The sequence below is a fragment of the Camelina sativa genome, chromosome 7, assembly GCF_030686135.1.
Source record: "Camelina sativa cultivar CO46 ecotype springtype chromosome 7, ASM3068613v1".
Taxonomy (NCBI): domain Eukaryota; kingdom Viridiplantae; phylum Streptophyta; class Magnoliopsida; order Brassicales; family Brassicaceae; genus Camelina; species Camelina sativa.
The window spans coordinates 27,944,580-27,959,332 of NC_141886.1; the positions used below are offsets into that span (position 1 = coordinate 27,944,580).

Here is a 14,753-nt window from a genome sequence, read left to right on the forward strand (position 1 = left end):
AGCTATACATGTGTCTATATTGCAACTACAAGAATACAAAAAGAAACAATGCACGTATAGTATACTTTCTAGAGCGTGTCACTGTAACACGAAGAAACCAAAGTAGAACACGACACGATTGGGTAAATGGTAAACGAAACATTGTCCAAAGTCAACGAATTTTTGTTTACTAATTGAATTTATATGCTTTGATCGCATAATAGGTCTTGAATTAGTAGTTTGTATGCATATGAATATGATAATGATGAATTCTCATGTTCTTTAACATCAGTATTGTAACATTCCTAGTCACATGACGAAGGGTTTTGGGTCTAATAATATGGAGTAAATCTATTAACAACAAACAAAATAAGCGAAATTATTAATGACTTTCATTCAATTAATTAATTACTTCTGGAAAGCCGCCGACAGAGAACTGTGGGCTCACGATGCGTCAAAAAAGCAACCAAAACATCCAACTCCCCCAAAACCAAAATATAAAAAGACTCGCTAAATCCGCCAAAGACCATAAAGGAGACCTAAAAATCGAAAACTCAACCGAACCCATTAATCGAAATCTCGATATCTTTTAGAAAGTTTGAGTCTTTTTTTCTTGTTTGGTCGGAAATGGATGCTTTGCCGGAGGATGAAGAGTACACTTTCAGGGAAGTGGTGTTGCCGTCGTTGATTCCTGTAGTGCCGGAACCTGAGTTGGAGAGAGAGAGCGGAGAGAGGAGAAGAGGAAGAGACGTAATCGTATCCGTTGATCATGGTCCCAATAGCAAACACGCCTTTGACTGGGCTCTTGCTCATTTCTGTCGTCTCGCCGATACTCTTCACCTTGTTCACGTCGTCTCAAGTTCGTTCTCTCTCTTTATCTTGTGGTCAATGTGAATCTTTTGATAGTTCGATTTCGTGTTGATTTTGCTATTCCAGATCTGAAAATCGCAGATTTTGATCCACCTCTGTTTTTTTTTTTTTTTTTTTGGTCTTTCTTCGTAGGTGTTAAGAACGATGTTGTGTATGAGACGAGCCAAGCGCTGCTGGAGAAACTCGCTGTTGAGGCTTTTCAAGTCGCCATGGTTATTGCTTACTTTACCTTATGTTTCTCTTTTTGCGTTGCTCTATTATATTTGGAGAAGAGAAATCAGTTTCTTGATTGCTAAGTTAGGGTCTGAGAATTACAATTCAATGAATTAGGTGGCTGGCTATAGAAACAATATGTAAACTTAGTGTTGGTAGTAGTCATATGTTGTTGCTGTGTAGCTTAGTGTTGTCGTTTTTTGCTTAGATACAAAATCTCTGGTGCGGTTTTGCTTGAAGACATTGTATGCATTTCATATACTGACTTGGCTTGATACTGGTTTGTTATGTTATAGGTGAAGTGTGTGGCTCGTGTCATTGAAGGCGATGCTGGTAAAGTAATTTGCAAGGAAGCAGAGAGACTTAAGCCTGCGGCTGTGATTTTGGGTACACGAGGCCGGAGCTTAGTAAGAAGGTTAGATATACAAGACCAAATACTAGTTGTGATCTATAATATATCTTTTGAGTTTTTTTTTCTTATAGTTTCTTGATTTCATGATTCTCTTTTGTAATTCTTCTGCAGCGTGTTACAAGGAAGCGTTAGCGAGTATTGTTTCCACAATTGCAAATCCGCTCCCGTCATTATTGTTCCTGGGACAGGTACATTAATATATCTTTTCAATCCGAGTGATTTTTAGCAAATCGTTCTCGTATATAACTATAACCTTATGTTGTATAAAGCAGAAGCTGGAGATGAGTCGATTGTAGACTGGAAACGATCAGGGGATCTAAAAGACTAAAACCATAAAGATGATCGTACAAGTATTTCCACCAAGACTGTTTTGTTTTCCATCTTTCTTGCTATTGTTGCAGTCTTTGGTTCAGTGTATGTTGTTTTGGTTCTTCTGTGTGTGTGTTGATTTGGCTTTTGTAGTTTCAAGTTTTTTGAATTAAAACACTTGCTCAGGAATGAGATTTATTGTATGTAATGGTGTGCGATGTGTTTTTAGTAAACGAAGCTTCTTTAACGCTTTCTTCTAGTATAAGTTATTATTATATGTTGTGGAATTTTCTTTGACGCATTTCATCGAACACTTGGTGTGCGTCTTTTGTAAACAATAGAGAGATTTGATAGGGTCAAACCATGGCGGAGTTTGGAGAGCTCGAAGCTCAAGATGGTGTTAGGATGCCATGGAACATCATCCCCGTCGCAACGAAGAAGGAACAAGCCATCGACTCCGAAGTTCCAGTTTCCGCCATTTACACACTCTTGAAACCTCTTGGATCTCACTCCCTTCTCTTACCTTACTCTCCTCTCCGTTGCCGAACCTGTCGCTCCGTTCTAAACCCTTACTCCGTAGTCGATTTCTCCGCCTCTATCTGGGGTTGTCCTTTCTGCTTCCATCGGAATCCTTTCCCGCGAAACTACTCTTCAATCGCCGATAATAGTCTCCCGCCGGAGCTTTTTCCTAACGCCACGACTGTTGAGTATCTCTGCGACTCCTTCTCTTCTCCTCCTTCTCCTCCTCCTCCTCCTGTGTTCGTCTTCGTCGTTGATAATTGCTTGATCTATGAAGAACTCGATTTCCTCAAATCATCTCTCTTCCAAGCTCTTGATCTTCTTCCTGACACCTCCGTCGTCGGTCTCGTTACCTTCGATTCGTTAGTCCGTGTTTACGAGCTAGGGTTCCCACACTGCACCAAATCTTACTTCTTCCATGGGAAGAAAGATTGTACCAAAGATCAGCTCTTGGATCAGCTTAGTTTCTTCGTCAAGAACCCTAAACCTTCTTCCGGTGTTATCGCCGGTGTTCGTGATGGTCTCTCTTCCGACGACATTGCACGGTTTCTGTTACCCGTCTCGGATTGCCAGTTTGCTCTTCACTCTGTTATCGAGGAGCTGGAAAGCAGTCCTTGGCTCGTTGCAGCTGATCACCGCCCTGTCAGGTGCACTGGTGCTGCCCTCCGAATCGCTGCTGGTCTCTTAGGAGCTTGCTTTCCTGGCTCTGCTGCTAGAATCATGGCTTTTATAGGAGGACCTTCCACTGAAGGCCCTGGAGCTGTAAGTCTCTTCGTCCTTTCTTTTAGTATTATTTCCTGTTGGTGGAAACTCCAAGTTAGCTGATGATCTTTGTTCTGTAGATTGTATCTCGGGAGCTTTCTGATCCAATTCGTTCTCATAAGGACATTGATAAAGAGTCTGCTTTATATTACCACAAAGCGGTGGAGTTCTATGAGACACTTGCGAAACAACTTGTTCATCAGGGACATGTTCTTGATGTTTTTGCATGTTCCGTTGATCAGGTGATTGGGTGGAGAAAATGGTTTGTAATGTCTTTCTTGTTTCGCAGTCGCAGCTACCATTTTGATTTAATATGTGTATCTCTTAGGTAGGCATTGCTGAGCTCAAAGTTGCAGTTGAGCAGACTGGTGGATTTGTCGTGCTTGCTGAAAGTTTTGGCCACTCAGTTTTTAGGGATTCTCTCAAACGCGTGTTTCAGTCAGGTGAAAATGATCTACGCTTGTCCTCATGGTAATGGCTTACCTAACTTTCATGTATGTTTTCGTTATCGAAAATAAACAACCTATTGTCTGCCATATTCATCTTCAGCGAGTTGATTCTGATGATATGTTTCTCTCTTGCAGTGGTATATTTGAAATTAACTGTTCAAAGGATATCAAAGTTCAGGGAATTATTGGCCCATGCGCATCTCTTGAGAAGGTATTGAATGAAACTGTCAAAGGTTTACCTTTTTCCTTGAGCTTTTTGTGATCACTTTCTGATGATTGTTTGCAGAAAGGACCATTGTGCTCTGACACTGCCATCGGTCAGGGACACACAAGTGCATGGAAGATGTGTGGCCTCGACAAAAACACTTCCATATGTTTGGTTTTTGAAATTGCTAAAAGGGATACAGCTGAAATTGTTTTGCAGTCTCAAAGCAATCAGTTTTACTTTCAATTTTTAACATAGTAAGGGATTTCTAGTTTTCTACTAAAATTATTATTGCAAGTTATGGATGTAATAACTTGACACATTTTCTGCTTACAATACTAATGTTTCTGCAGCTATCAGCACTCAAATGGTCAAACAAGACTCCGGGTAACAACTCTTTCAAGAAGATGGGTAATGGGAACCGAAAGCTTACAGGCAAGTTTCACATAGTATATTACAGTCTTAAATAGGGAGTCAATTGGATGAAGTGGGGAAAGAGATTCTTATAACGTTTAGAGGACAATATTTATATTGCCACTCCAGTATGATTGGTGGGTGTAATAATATATATATGAGCGACGAGGTGCCACACCTGTTATATTGTAGAACTTTAAGGTTTACTTCTTCTTATGCTCTTAGTAATCCATTCTAGGTAGTGAAACGAAGCCAGGTTTGAGAAATCTTCAGCGGTTTGGTACATGGCTAGACTGTTCCTGTTTCTCTCTTCATTAAACTATGGTCTCTAATTATTCCTTTGAAATTGCTTTCTGAAGTGTAGGAGTTGAGCAATGGCTTTGACCAAGAAGCAGCTGCTGTAGTCATGGCACGACTTCTTTCCTTCAAAATGGAGACTCAGGTACTCGGTGATGAGAGCTAGTTAGATTTCTTAAGCTAGATGATATTATGTTCTAGTGTTTCTTAGGTTTTTTTATCTGTTGCAGCTTGAGTTTAATCCCCAAAGGTGGGTTGACAAAGCTTTGATAAATCTATGCACCTGGTTTGGAGATTACCAGAAAGGAGATCCTTCTTCCTTTAGCTTGTCTTCTCAGTTATCAATTTTCCCGCAGTTTGTGTTTCACTTGCGTCGATCTCAGTTTGTCCAGGTACTCGTTTGCGCTGCTCATATATTCATGATAGAGTGATATAGTTTAAACACACAATTTATCTTCTGAGCTCAATTGGCTTTCCCTTTTTGTAGGTCTTTAACAACAGCCCAGATGAGACGGCATATTTCCGGATGCTGCTGTACCGAGAGAACGTTTCTAACTCAATCGTAATGATTCAACCTTCACTGGTTGCCTTCTCACTCCATTCACAGCCAGAACCAATTCTTCTAGATGTAGCATCCATTGCAGCTGACAGAATCCTACTGTTGGATTCATACTTCACCCTTGTAATATTTCACGGCTCTGCCATCGCCCAATGGCGAAAAGCTGGATACCATAATCAACCTGAACACCAGGTATTGTCATATCTATCACCTTAGAAGAGAATATGAGAAAAAGATGTCTTTTATAGTGTGATGTTCAAAAAACTTGTATCCTTTGTGCCAGGCATTTAAGCATCTGTTGCAATCACCTCGTGACTTCACAGACACAATCATCAGTGAAAGGTTTCCCTCTCCGCGTCTTGTCATATGCGATCAGTACGGTTCACAGGTACCTCTCCTTCTTTGCACATCCCCCTCCATTTTCTGACCAGAATTAGTAAAGTTCCAAGCTAGAGGTTCCCTTTGGTCAATATCCTGACCAAATTATATGTAATAAGTGGTCCATTGATTGGTTATTATAGTTTTTTTTAGTTCTTTATCTTGCTGTGTGTATTTTTTGCAGGCTCGTTTTCTTCTAGCAAAACTGAATCCTTCTGATGGTGGCGATGCTCCCTTTTCCGGCGAAAGTAATGTTTTCACAGATGATGTTAGCTTGTCTGTGTTTCTTGATCATCTTAGACGACTCATTGTTCGCTGATAATAATGAGCCCCGCCATTTTAGCTAACGACTTTGCAAACTCGTAATAGATATTGTTGTTTGCGTGAGAAAGTGAGGAAAAATTATAGGCAAGTTACCTTTTTACACTGATCATAAGAGTGTCCTAAACCGAAAAGTAAAAGTACTTTAAAGGTTTAAAACCTCCTAAATCAATAAGGAAAATCACCAAAACAAATTTAACATTTAAAAAAAGGAAAAGCAACAAAAACCATACTCGATGGCATTCATATCGAAAATATATGTATAAGCGAAAAATAAAAGATTCATGAAAGTTAAAGGGTCAAAACTTAATTTAGAAGAATATTTATACAGTTTCCAACAAGGGACCTTTGTACACAATTAAAAAAGAAAGGGGTCAAATCTGAAGAAACGGGTAAAAATAAGATACAAAAATTAATTCTAAAACGCTGCGTTTGGTTGCTTGCGCATCAAGGGCATCTAGCGTGTTCTACCCGCACCTGATCATAACCGAGAAACTCTATATATCGGCTCTGTGCTTGCAGAGAAAGCAAAAAAAGAACAACAGAAGAAGAAGAAGAAGAGAGAAGGAGAAAGAACTTGCAGAGAAAGCCAAAGAAGAGAAACAAAGAGATTCAGGTAATTTTTCTTAGTTTCGAATCTCTTCTTCCATTAATTTATCTACTTATAACGATGCTGATGGTGAGTTCTGTTTTACGAGATTCATCGCTCTGGAAAATTTAGAGAGAAATCGTTTAGTTATTGTTTTAAATCTCTGTTAGGAATTTGGTCGAACACTTGGTGGGTATCTTTCTTTCTTTTTTTTTGTGGAGTTTGTTTATCTTTGATGATCTTGTTTAATTGTTGTTGTTGTTGAGATTGAGAATTCGAATGGGTTTTGGGTTTTGATGTTTATGTTTGTGAGACTTTAGGGTTCTTAAAAGACTTTAGGGTTTTTGATTATTGGATTTAACATAACTTTTGTTTTATGGAACAGGAGAAGTAATAATGGCTTCACAGACAAATCAAACCGTGGAGACGAAGCAAATCGAAACAGAGAACCCACCGAAGCCTCAAGAGCCATTATCATCATGCAGGAAGAGGGTGAAGGATGAGAGTGCCACTTTCTTTGAGAACCTCAAGGATCACATGGATGAGTTCATCCATGCCTCTATGGATGAACACAAGACTTGTTTCAATGAGACCATGAACAAGGCTTGTCTACTAAATTAACAAACTCATATTGAAAATCTGAAACTCTTTTTGTGTTTGATACATCCTTTGTTTCATGATTTGATTAGAATGCATGCATGATGATTTATCTCTGTTCTAATTTGTTATGTGGTTGGATCTGTTGTTAGATATTCGGGACGACCTTTTCGAAGACGGATGAGAAGCAAGCTGAGGCTAAGGAAGTCGTCGAGATTCACGCTCCTCTTCAGGGCAGCTCTAACTAAGTAGAGAGAGAGAGATTCACATGGCTAGTGAGCTCAGATGAAGATTATGAAGTGTTTTTTATTTTTTTTTTGCTGTTTTAACTTTTCTGTGGGTGTTGATATAATACTCTTAGAACCCGCTTCTATCTTTTAATCCTTTCTAAATCATATAACTTGTTTCTAGACCATTAATTGAATTGCATTAATCATCATCTATTTACTAAGTTCAATTGGATACAAATATTCATCTATATCTCCTGATGAGGCTCAGAAAATCATATTCAATCTCACCCGTAGTCTACGAACCTGCAACTCTCTCTTGATGATGTGGACTTGTAGTAGTCTTCGCTAGCAATAGAAACTGACTCTATTTGATCAAGCTAGGTAACGAGAATTAATTGTCTCCACAGGGATCATTAATTACAACTGACTAGTAGTAGTATTTAGGAACTTAGTGGGTAATTAAACAAAGCCAAAAGGTCAATAAATTGGTCTGGCAACTAATATTATAAAGAGCTCAAAAGAGAGACAAAAGGGATAAAATTAAGGGAAGCTAACAACAATCTAGATAACAGATCTCATTCCCATCCTTGGCTTCTAATTAAGGATCCCCTTCGAACCAAACCCTTCAGCAAGAAATGCAAAGGTGACACAGCAATGACGAACAAAACCGTCGAATAGGAGAACGGAGAAACGATTTCCCTTTTGTGAATAAAAAATTCTCTACTTCTCAAAGGGTATATTACTAAATTTATTTGAGAACATAACAAATTTTTACTTGTCCCTCAAGAATAATATTATTTTTGTTGAGTATAGCAACTTTAGACATTGGATTTCTTTTATCTAGTTTCTATACTTCATTCTTTTTCATTTTTTTTTTTTTATAGAATTATTGCCTTGGTTCATTTTGCATGCATGTATGTATTCGTATATCGTATACGTGGGTACAAATTCGTATCCGTACACATATATACAAATTCGTATCCGTATAGTATATCTAAAGTGTATATGTAGTTTTGTTTAAGTGACGTATTTTTCCAAGCATCAGCCTTTTCGCCCATTTTTTGTTTTTTTTTCCTATGAAATTCCAAAATCTTTGAAACTCTCTCTTTTTGATTTCGATGGAATTTGAAAGGTTGCGAATCCGAAAAATTGCAGATATTTTGGCCCCGTGACATAATTTAGGTGTCATTAAAAACAGTGATTCACCAATTATCAAAACGTTCTGAATATTTTGATAATTTTTCAACCAATACCCTATACATATATAGAGAGATTCATTGGTTGCGTTGATTTCGAGACCTTCTTCTTTGTCCGGTTCTCATATCCTTTTGCATTATTGGATTGGATTCTCCATTAATTATTAAGTCTAATCAAAATATTATAAACTGACTTTGGATTTTTCCATTACGAAGCACCATGCATATAGATTCAGTTTTGTTGATTGGTTCGTTGATTTCGAGGTTATTATTTTATTTTCTGTTTTTGCTGATCCGTGACCGAATGATTTGTTTAATTAAGCATAAATAATGATAATAATATGATCAACATTATAATTGATTCAGAGACATAGGATTTTTCATTACGAAGAAACCCTAAACATATAATACAAATTGCTTAACAAGCTTCGTGAAAATACCAATTAAAAACATTAATTTAAAAAACAAACAAACAAAACACATCTCTCGGCGTTGGTTCTCTTTTATTTTCTTACGTAGTAGTTTAGGTCTTTGGTTGCTTCTTCTTGTTTCACTGCAGCTTCATGCTTCTCATCCTGCAACAACAACAAAAAAATTTGTTAATATACAGATTAAAATCATGTTTGTTTTGATTTAATTTTGCATGTCAAATAAAATAAAATAAATTTTATTTCCATGATGAGGATTTTTTTTTTTGTTTTTGGAAGTTTCTTTAGGGGAAAGATTTGGGAATCAGTTTTTTTTTTGTGTGGAATAATTCTAGGCATATGTTATTGTGGGAGCAAAATTAAGTTTGGTTGTGATAAAGTCTAAAGAACACTTGACAAGAGAACACTTGGCTGATTTAGAGCCTCTCATAGCTTAATATGAGGGGCAGAGAGGGAGAGAGAGAGAGAGAGAGAGAGAAGTCAATAGAATCTTTGTAAAGTAACACAATAGCTTTATGCTGAAACAGACAATGCCCTTTCTTGTGTTATATTGTCATGGCACAGGAATAGAACTTGTCTATAAAGGTATCTTATAGTGTGGGCTATTATTATGGATAAACTAAGTTGATTAGTCATAATTAGTATAATTTAGATTGCAAAAACAATACCTCTTTTCCTCATCACGCAGCCTGCCGCCGCCTCTGTTGGTAGCTCCAGTAGTCTTGTAGTCAGGGAACGGGACATGACCATTCTCGATGCTTTCGATGTCACGCACGAGAAGTTCATATTGTCTCTTAGCTTCCTCTGGTGTTTTACCACCAACGGCTCTAGCAACATTGTACCAACGGTCAGGAGTGTCTTGGTCGTAGACCGCTAGAGCACGCTCAAAGGCTTTGTTCTGCTTAACAGTCCACGAGCCTGATGAGCCATAAGAAGACATTGAGCCTGACGCCATTGTGAGTGTTTAAAACTTGTGTGTGTAATAATAATAATTATAAACCCTATAGGAAAGAGAGATTCTGAGGAAATGATGTGTTGCACAGATGTCGTCGAGTCCTTGCTCTTTATAAAGAGATTGAGGTAGGGGTAGGACCAGTTGTAATTAAAAAGATAAATATATTTTGCCAAAAACAAAGAGAATTTAAAGTCTTTGTCGCTATGGCTAGAAGAGAATATGAGGAACAAAATTTGTGGAGATCAGTATCAAAGATCCAATACTAATCACCTAAAGATTGCGTTTCTCCATCCACATTTGGCATATGATGCTCCCGTAGAGACACTTTTCTATAAATGTTATAACTAATATGTTTACTTTTCTTTCCAAATTAGTGGTTCTTACGTCATTCTTTATAGATTAAGCTCTTGTTATCAAAAGAAACAGTTTAGGTAATAAATAAATTAGTTAGGCCTATGATATTATAAGTCATGGAACAGTCTGGTCTCTAATCACAACGCAAAGCTCACGTGCTCGTGGAACTGAGGAAAATTATAAGTCTTTTGGATGGATTAAAAGTTAGGGACATGTCTATTTAACAGATGATTTTTCATTGACTATTCAGATTTCCTCTTATCAAAAATCTTTGAAACATAATGTGAGGATCAACTTGTATCCACAAACAAAAAAAAAAGGTTAGAGAGCTAGCTTTTCGTGTGTTCACCATAAACTATATATTCTCATGTGGTCTTTACCTTAAGATTCTCTGCCATATATGAACCACCATATTAAAGTTATCCTAGCTGTATTAGAACTTTCCGTACTATCATCGACATTTTGTTGTTGAAAAAAAAAGGTCAACATTGTTTACCTACCTTTTCTTTTTTGTTCTTGGCATGCATGTTGGGTCCATCTCCTTGAAGTTAGGCAACTATGTTTTTCTTGGTCATATATTGTCTAATATGGATTCTTGGTGGTTAATTTGTTAAATAGTCACTTTTCTTGGTGGGATATTCAAATTGTTTTTTCTTGTTAACTCTTCTTTGGTTGTTTGAATTATTGAATATGGATTGGGCAAGAGCCAAAGATTTTTACAGCTGTCTTATAGTATTGATGTGATTTTATAATAATTTCATTAAGCTGTGAGTTTTCTTGTTGTTGTTATTGTTGATGTTGGTGAGATTGTACCCACTCTTTAAGAGAGCTAGCCCATGACTTAAATATTCACATGTTATGATGATGTGTTTGTCGTATTATCACCACTTATATATGATTTCAAATGATCATTTAATTACCTTGTTTGGTAAGAATCCAGGGTTGGGATGGGCATATAGATTATTGTCTTGTAACTAAATTAGGTTGCTAAAATGATAGCACCAAATAATGCACGATAGGGATATATACATACTTGGCAAAAAGACAAACAAACGTAAATAGTCCACTTGTTCTTGTTTGATTCTAATTAACTGAGAAAGTGAGCATTTCGTTTCATAGTTATATCATTCTTTAAAGATTTTTTTGTCCTGCAACAAAGGTTTGTTCATTAGTTATCCACTCGTTGTTTGATTTTACTCATAATAAAGTAGACTCATTGATCATTTAAAATCTCAAGAGTTTCCTCTCTCGGAAACACAGGTGATTCAAGGTGCTTTGGGAGATGGAAGACCATACTCATAGTCTTATTCAGGTAAATTATCAAAAGACCCCAAGTAGTATGTAAAGTTAGTGTCTACATAGTCTTCTTGGATCTTTCTTGGTTATAGTGTTTATCCATTCACTAAACGGTATTAGCTTTGCAAAGTATATGATGATATTCCCTTTTTGAGGTCGTATGATACTTAGCTTTAATTTAGTCTGCCCTGTTGTTTGATACATGCCAATATAAGCACTAATATCAGATATTTTCTTTTTGCGAGCCAAATGAAATACATATATATATATATATATATATATATATATATATAATTTCACCAAATTATCTCAAACTGTAGATATTTTGATTCTAGTTATGATATGGGTGGTTCTGTTGCTGAGATGTCATGGTTTGGTTATAAGGTAGAGGCGAAACTTCTTCTCAAGAAGGAAAACTTTAAACAGAGAAAGAATCTTAATAATAATTATGAGACTTTTGGCACAATATATCTCGGAGATAATATATAGATTTGCAAGTTGCCAAGAAATGCTGCTAGTAGGCATTGCACTACCTATATTCTCATCGTCACGATTCTTCAAACTGACCCTCTTTGCCTAGGTATTGAAATGGTAAAAAAAGAAACACTTTCCTCACATTTAGGTCTCAAGTTTATGAAAAAACTTTAAACTGTGAAAACGATAATCTTGAGTTCATAAGGTCAATTGGTTGTTTATTATAGTAAGATGCTTTTTTTTTTTTTTACTTTCTCACTATGGTAGCCAGCCCTGATGATAGTAGCATCTGTAAAGGCTCGATCGAGGGTTTGATTCCAATACTATACAGGTCTTGCTTGATTCTAGCCAAAGTGATCATTGATGAGAATTTACCTGGAGTAGCTTACAAGGAATCATGATGAAAAGGAAAGTAAAGAGCAAGCATTATATTTTGTTACAAAATTCTCTGTCGATATATATATATATGGAATACTTATCCTCAATCTTGCAAAAAAACAAGAAGTAAGTATTCTGATTCCTCTCCTAGTGGTTGCTCCTTTAGCAACTTGGAGAAGAACCCGAACCTGAAGTAATCACTATAATGGAAGTTTCTGTAGCTCAATATTATGTTTTCATGGCTAGTGGTGAGATATTATTATCACCAAAAGAATGATCCCTTTCATAAAATTGTATTCGGACAAACTTTACACAAAAGAAGGAAATGGCATTTTATCACCAAGAATCCATAAGAGGCATTCCCATTTGAGGGAAAAAAGTATCCACAGACACAAGCCTGGTCCTAAATCAGCCATAGTAGCCTATAACAGTAGAGATACTTTTTTTGGTTGTTTCTTGGAATATTTGAGTAGAGAACTTAGGAAATTTTTGATTGGTTGAAGAGAGAATATACAAGGACATAAATATTTATACTTGCTTTCAATATAATAATTGATGTTAATCTTTTGAGACAGGGTAAATGGAAGCAAGCATTCATAGAACTGTGTTCTTGTGATGATTTGTTTTTGTGTAATGTTTGCAGCAAATCCTATACATAAAACTGTTGCTCTAAGTTTCTTGAATAACTTGTTACTATTAATTTAATATACCTTCTCTGAAAAAGCTTATTTCTTTTGCTCTGTTTACAATAAACAAGATCTTAAACTCATTACAACAAGACATACAAGTTGTGGTCGAAAATGAAGATAAATTGAGGAAAACAAAGAAATGAAGTAGCTATGTTTTATATGTAGATGTAGTTAACTATTTGGTAATATAACAAAGTTAACTATTGGGTGTATAATTAATTAACTACTAGTAAATATTAACTAATGTAATTTGATTGTACAAATCTTAAATAAAAAGAACACGTTTGGATATAGTTAAATCCATGTAAATTTATTTAACAAGAAGCAAGTCCCTGTTAATGTAATCAACTTTATAGATATATAAGTACTTATTCGCTAATATAATCTAAAATAACCAACTGTATGTAATCAACAACATGGATATATGTTTCTACGTAATCTTGCCACTTATATTTGCAAAGTAGAGAACGGTATATATGTATTGGAACATATATAAACAGAAAAGTCACATTATATTAGGTAGTGACTTCATCACTTTTCTCGTACCGGTGCGGTAAGGATCTCAAGGGAGAAACAGTCCTACTGTCGTTTGTCTTCTAAATGAGACCGTACGTGCATAAACCACAAAAACATATTCTTACAAGCCAACTCAAATTCTGAATTAGGCACATAGGATTTATATTCTCGCATCTTCGATCACCCAAAAGTTTAGTTACAGAGATCTAATGCTGGAGATACAATACATCCATGGTGTCGAAGGTTGTTCGTCACTACAAATTATAAAATGGATACTTTTTGAAACATACCAAAAAGAATAAATCTTTCAAAGTTTTTTCAGTTTTGTTTGTTTCTGGCTAAATATAGAAAAGAAAGAAAAATTAAATTACTCCAGATGAAATCATCTATTCTTTAGTTTGGTTAAACTGGTTAGACGCAAAAAAAATTGTATCTTCTTCTTTGATCTTTATCCTAATACTGTTGAAAGTAATTCATCATCACTTTCACATGCGAAACAAATTTTTATCCAAAGTAAAAAAGAGAAGGTAATGGATGGTGCTTCTATTTTTGAAATAAGAAGTGGTGGCTGTTATGTTTGTCAACAAAAGTGGGCTGCAAGCTTTCTATAAATAGAGAGAGATCAAGCTAGAGCATATCATCCTATAGCATCCAATATAATAAAGAGAAGTTGCAATATCAAGCAAAATAAGTGAGTGTGTGAGGTTTGAGAAAATAAAGAGTGGTGTGAGATTTGAGTGTTTTTACTATCAAATTATAAACTTTGTATTGTGAGTGATTTACAAATAAATATAAGAGTGTTTCCTTTAGTTGGCTTATATATTTGTTGGTTAATTTATTAATTGCGTATTTACATGTTATATATATTTGTATTGTGGTTTAATACCAATTATGTTTTAACCTGATATTAAACCAATTAAATTCTCAACAAATACATGTTATTTACTTATGCTATGTTAGAACTTAGAAGTAATAGAGGGTAGAGGCTCTCTAGTAATCTTATGCTTCTCTTTTGTTAATTACTAGTGGTTGTCTCTCTAATTGTGGCTTTAAGGGCCAACGATTGTAACCTTAGCCATTTCTTTGCTAGTAACCAAGTCTAAATCCACTTTATTTGATTCAACCACGAGTGGTGGACCAACCAAGACGAGTAAGGTCCCAAACAATGGAAAAAGATATACTGTTTGACAAAAAAAATTCGAATACAGTCTCATGGCCGGAGTCATTACCATTGCCAACGTGCACCACAGGCGATATAATCAAACAAACCGTAAAAAAGTAACGCAAAAATATATAGCATTTTGACCAAAACTGCAAATACAAAACATATATTATATAGTTGTTGGATTTGTTCTTCTCGAAAC

At 35.9% G+C, this 14,753-nt stretch overlaps 4 protein-coding genes across 16 annotated transcripts; 3 read left to right on the forward strand and 1 right to left on the reverse strand.

The window, feature by feature from the left end:
• The first annotated feature begins 393 nt into the window (after window positions 1-393).
• On the forward strand, window positions 394-2,030 carry LOC104702707 (universal stress protein PHOS32). The gene is made up of 5 exons (XM_010418619.2): window positions 394-838; window positions 982-1,061; window positions 1,359-1,477; window positions 1,586-1,662; window positions 1,747-2,030. The coding sequence occupies exons 1-5, from the start codon at window positions 607-609 to the stop codon at window positions 1,800-1,802; spliced, it is 564 nt and encodes a 187-aa protein (XP_010416921.2). The 5' UTR covers window positions 394-606; the 3' UTR covers window positions 1,803-2,030.
• On the forward strand, window positions 1,896-5,796 carry LOC104702706 (protein transport protein SEC23 C). Of its 12 annotated transcripts, none has more exons than XM_010418618.3 (11): window positions 1,896-3,064; window positions 3,145-3,306; window positions 3,393-3,535; window positions 3,649-3,724; window positions 3,800-3,975; window positions 4,072-4,153; window positions 4,497-4,574; window positions 4,660-4,821; window positions 4,917-5,180; window positions 5,272-5,376; window positions 5,551-5,796. In XM_010418618.3, the coding sequence occupies exons 1-11, from the start codon at window positions 2,147-2,149 to the stop codon at window positions 5,683-5,685; spliced, it is 2,301 nt and encodes a 766-aa protein (XP_010416920.2). In that variant the 5' UTR covers window positions 1,896-2,146; the 3' UTR covers window positions 5,686-5,796. The 12 variants fall into 12 exon arrangements, 3 of the variants coding, with proteins under 3 accessions (XP_010416920.2, XP_087313372.1, XP_087313373.1); XM_087457246.1 differs by having other exon boundaries at window positions 2,079-3,064; window positions 3,393-3,558; XM_087457247.1 differs by having other exon boundaries at window positions 2,079-3,064; window positions 3,397-3,558.
• Window positions 5,797-6,077: 281 nt separating this feature from the next.
• On the forward strand, window positions 6,078-7,312 carry LOC104702708 (uncharacterized). 2 transcript variants are annotated; one of them, XM_010418620.3, is made up of 3 exons: window positions 6,078-6,303; window positions 6,662-6,879; window positions 7,026-7,312. In XM_010418620.3, exons 2-3 carry the CDS (start codon window positions 6,673-6,675, stop codon window positions 7,119-7,121), a joined length of 303 nt encoding a protein of 100 aa, XP_010416922.1. In that variant the 5' UTR covers window positions 6,078-6,303; window positions 6,662-6,672; the 3' UTR covers window positions 7,122-7,312. The 2 variants fall into 2 exon arrangements, with proteins under 2 accessions (XP_010416922.1, XP_087315821.1); XM_087459695.1 differs by lacking the exon at window positions 6,078-6,303 and adding an exon at window positions 6,321-6,465.
• A 1,318-nt stretch (window positions 7,313-8,630) lies between these two features.
• Window positions 8,631-9,809, reverse strand: LOC104702709 (protein RADIALIS-like 2). Its single transcript, XM_010418621.3, has 2 exons — window positions 9,396-9,809; window positions 8,631-8,874 (listed from the first exon to the last, which is right to left on the reverse strand). Exons 1-2 carry the CDS (start codon window positions 9,680-9,682, stop codon window positions 8,850-8,852), a joined length of 312 nt encoding a protein of 103 aa, XP_010416923.1. The 5' UTR covers window positions 9,683-9,809; the 3' UTR covers window positions 8,631-8,849.
• Between the last annotated feature and the right edge of the window lie 4,944 nt (window positions 9,810-14,753).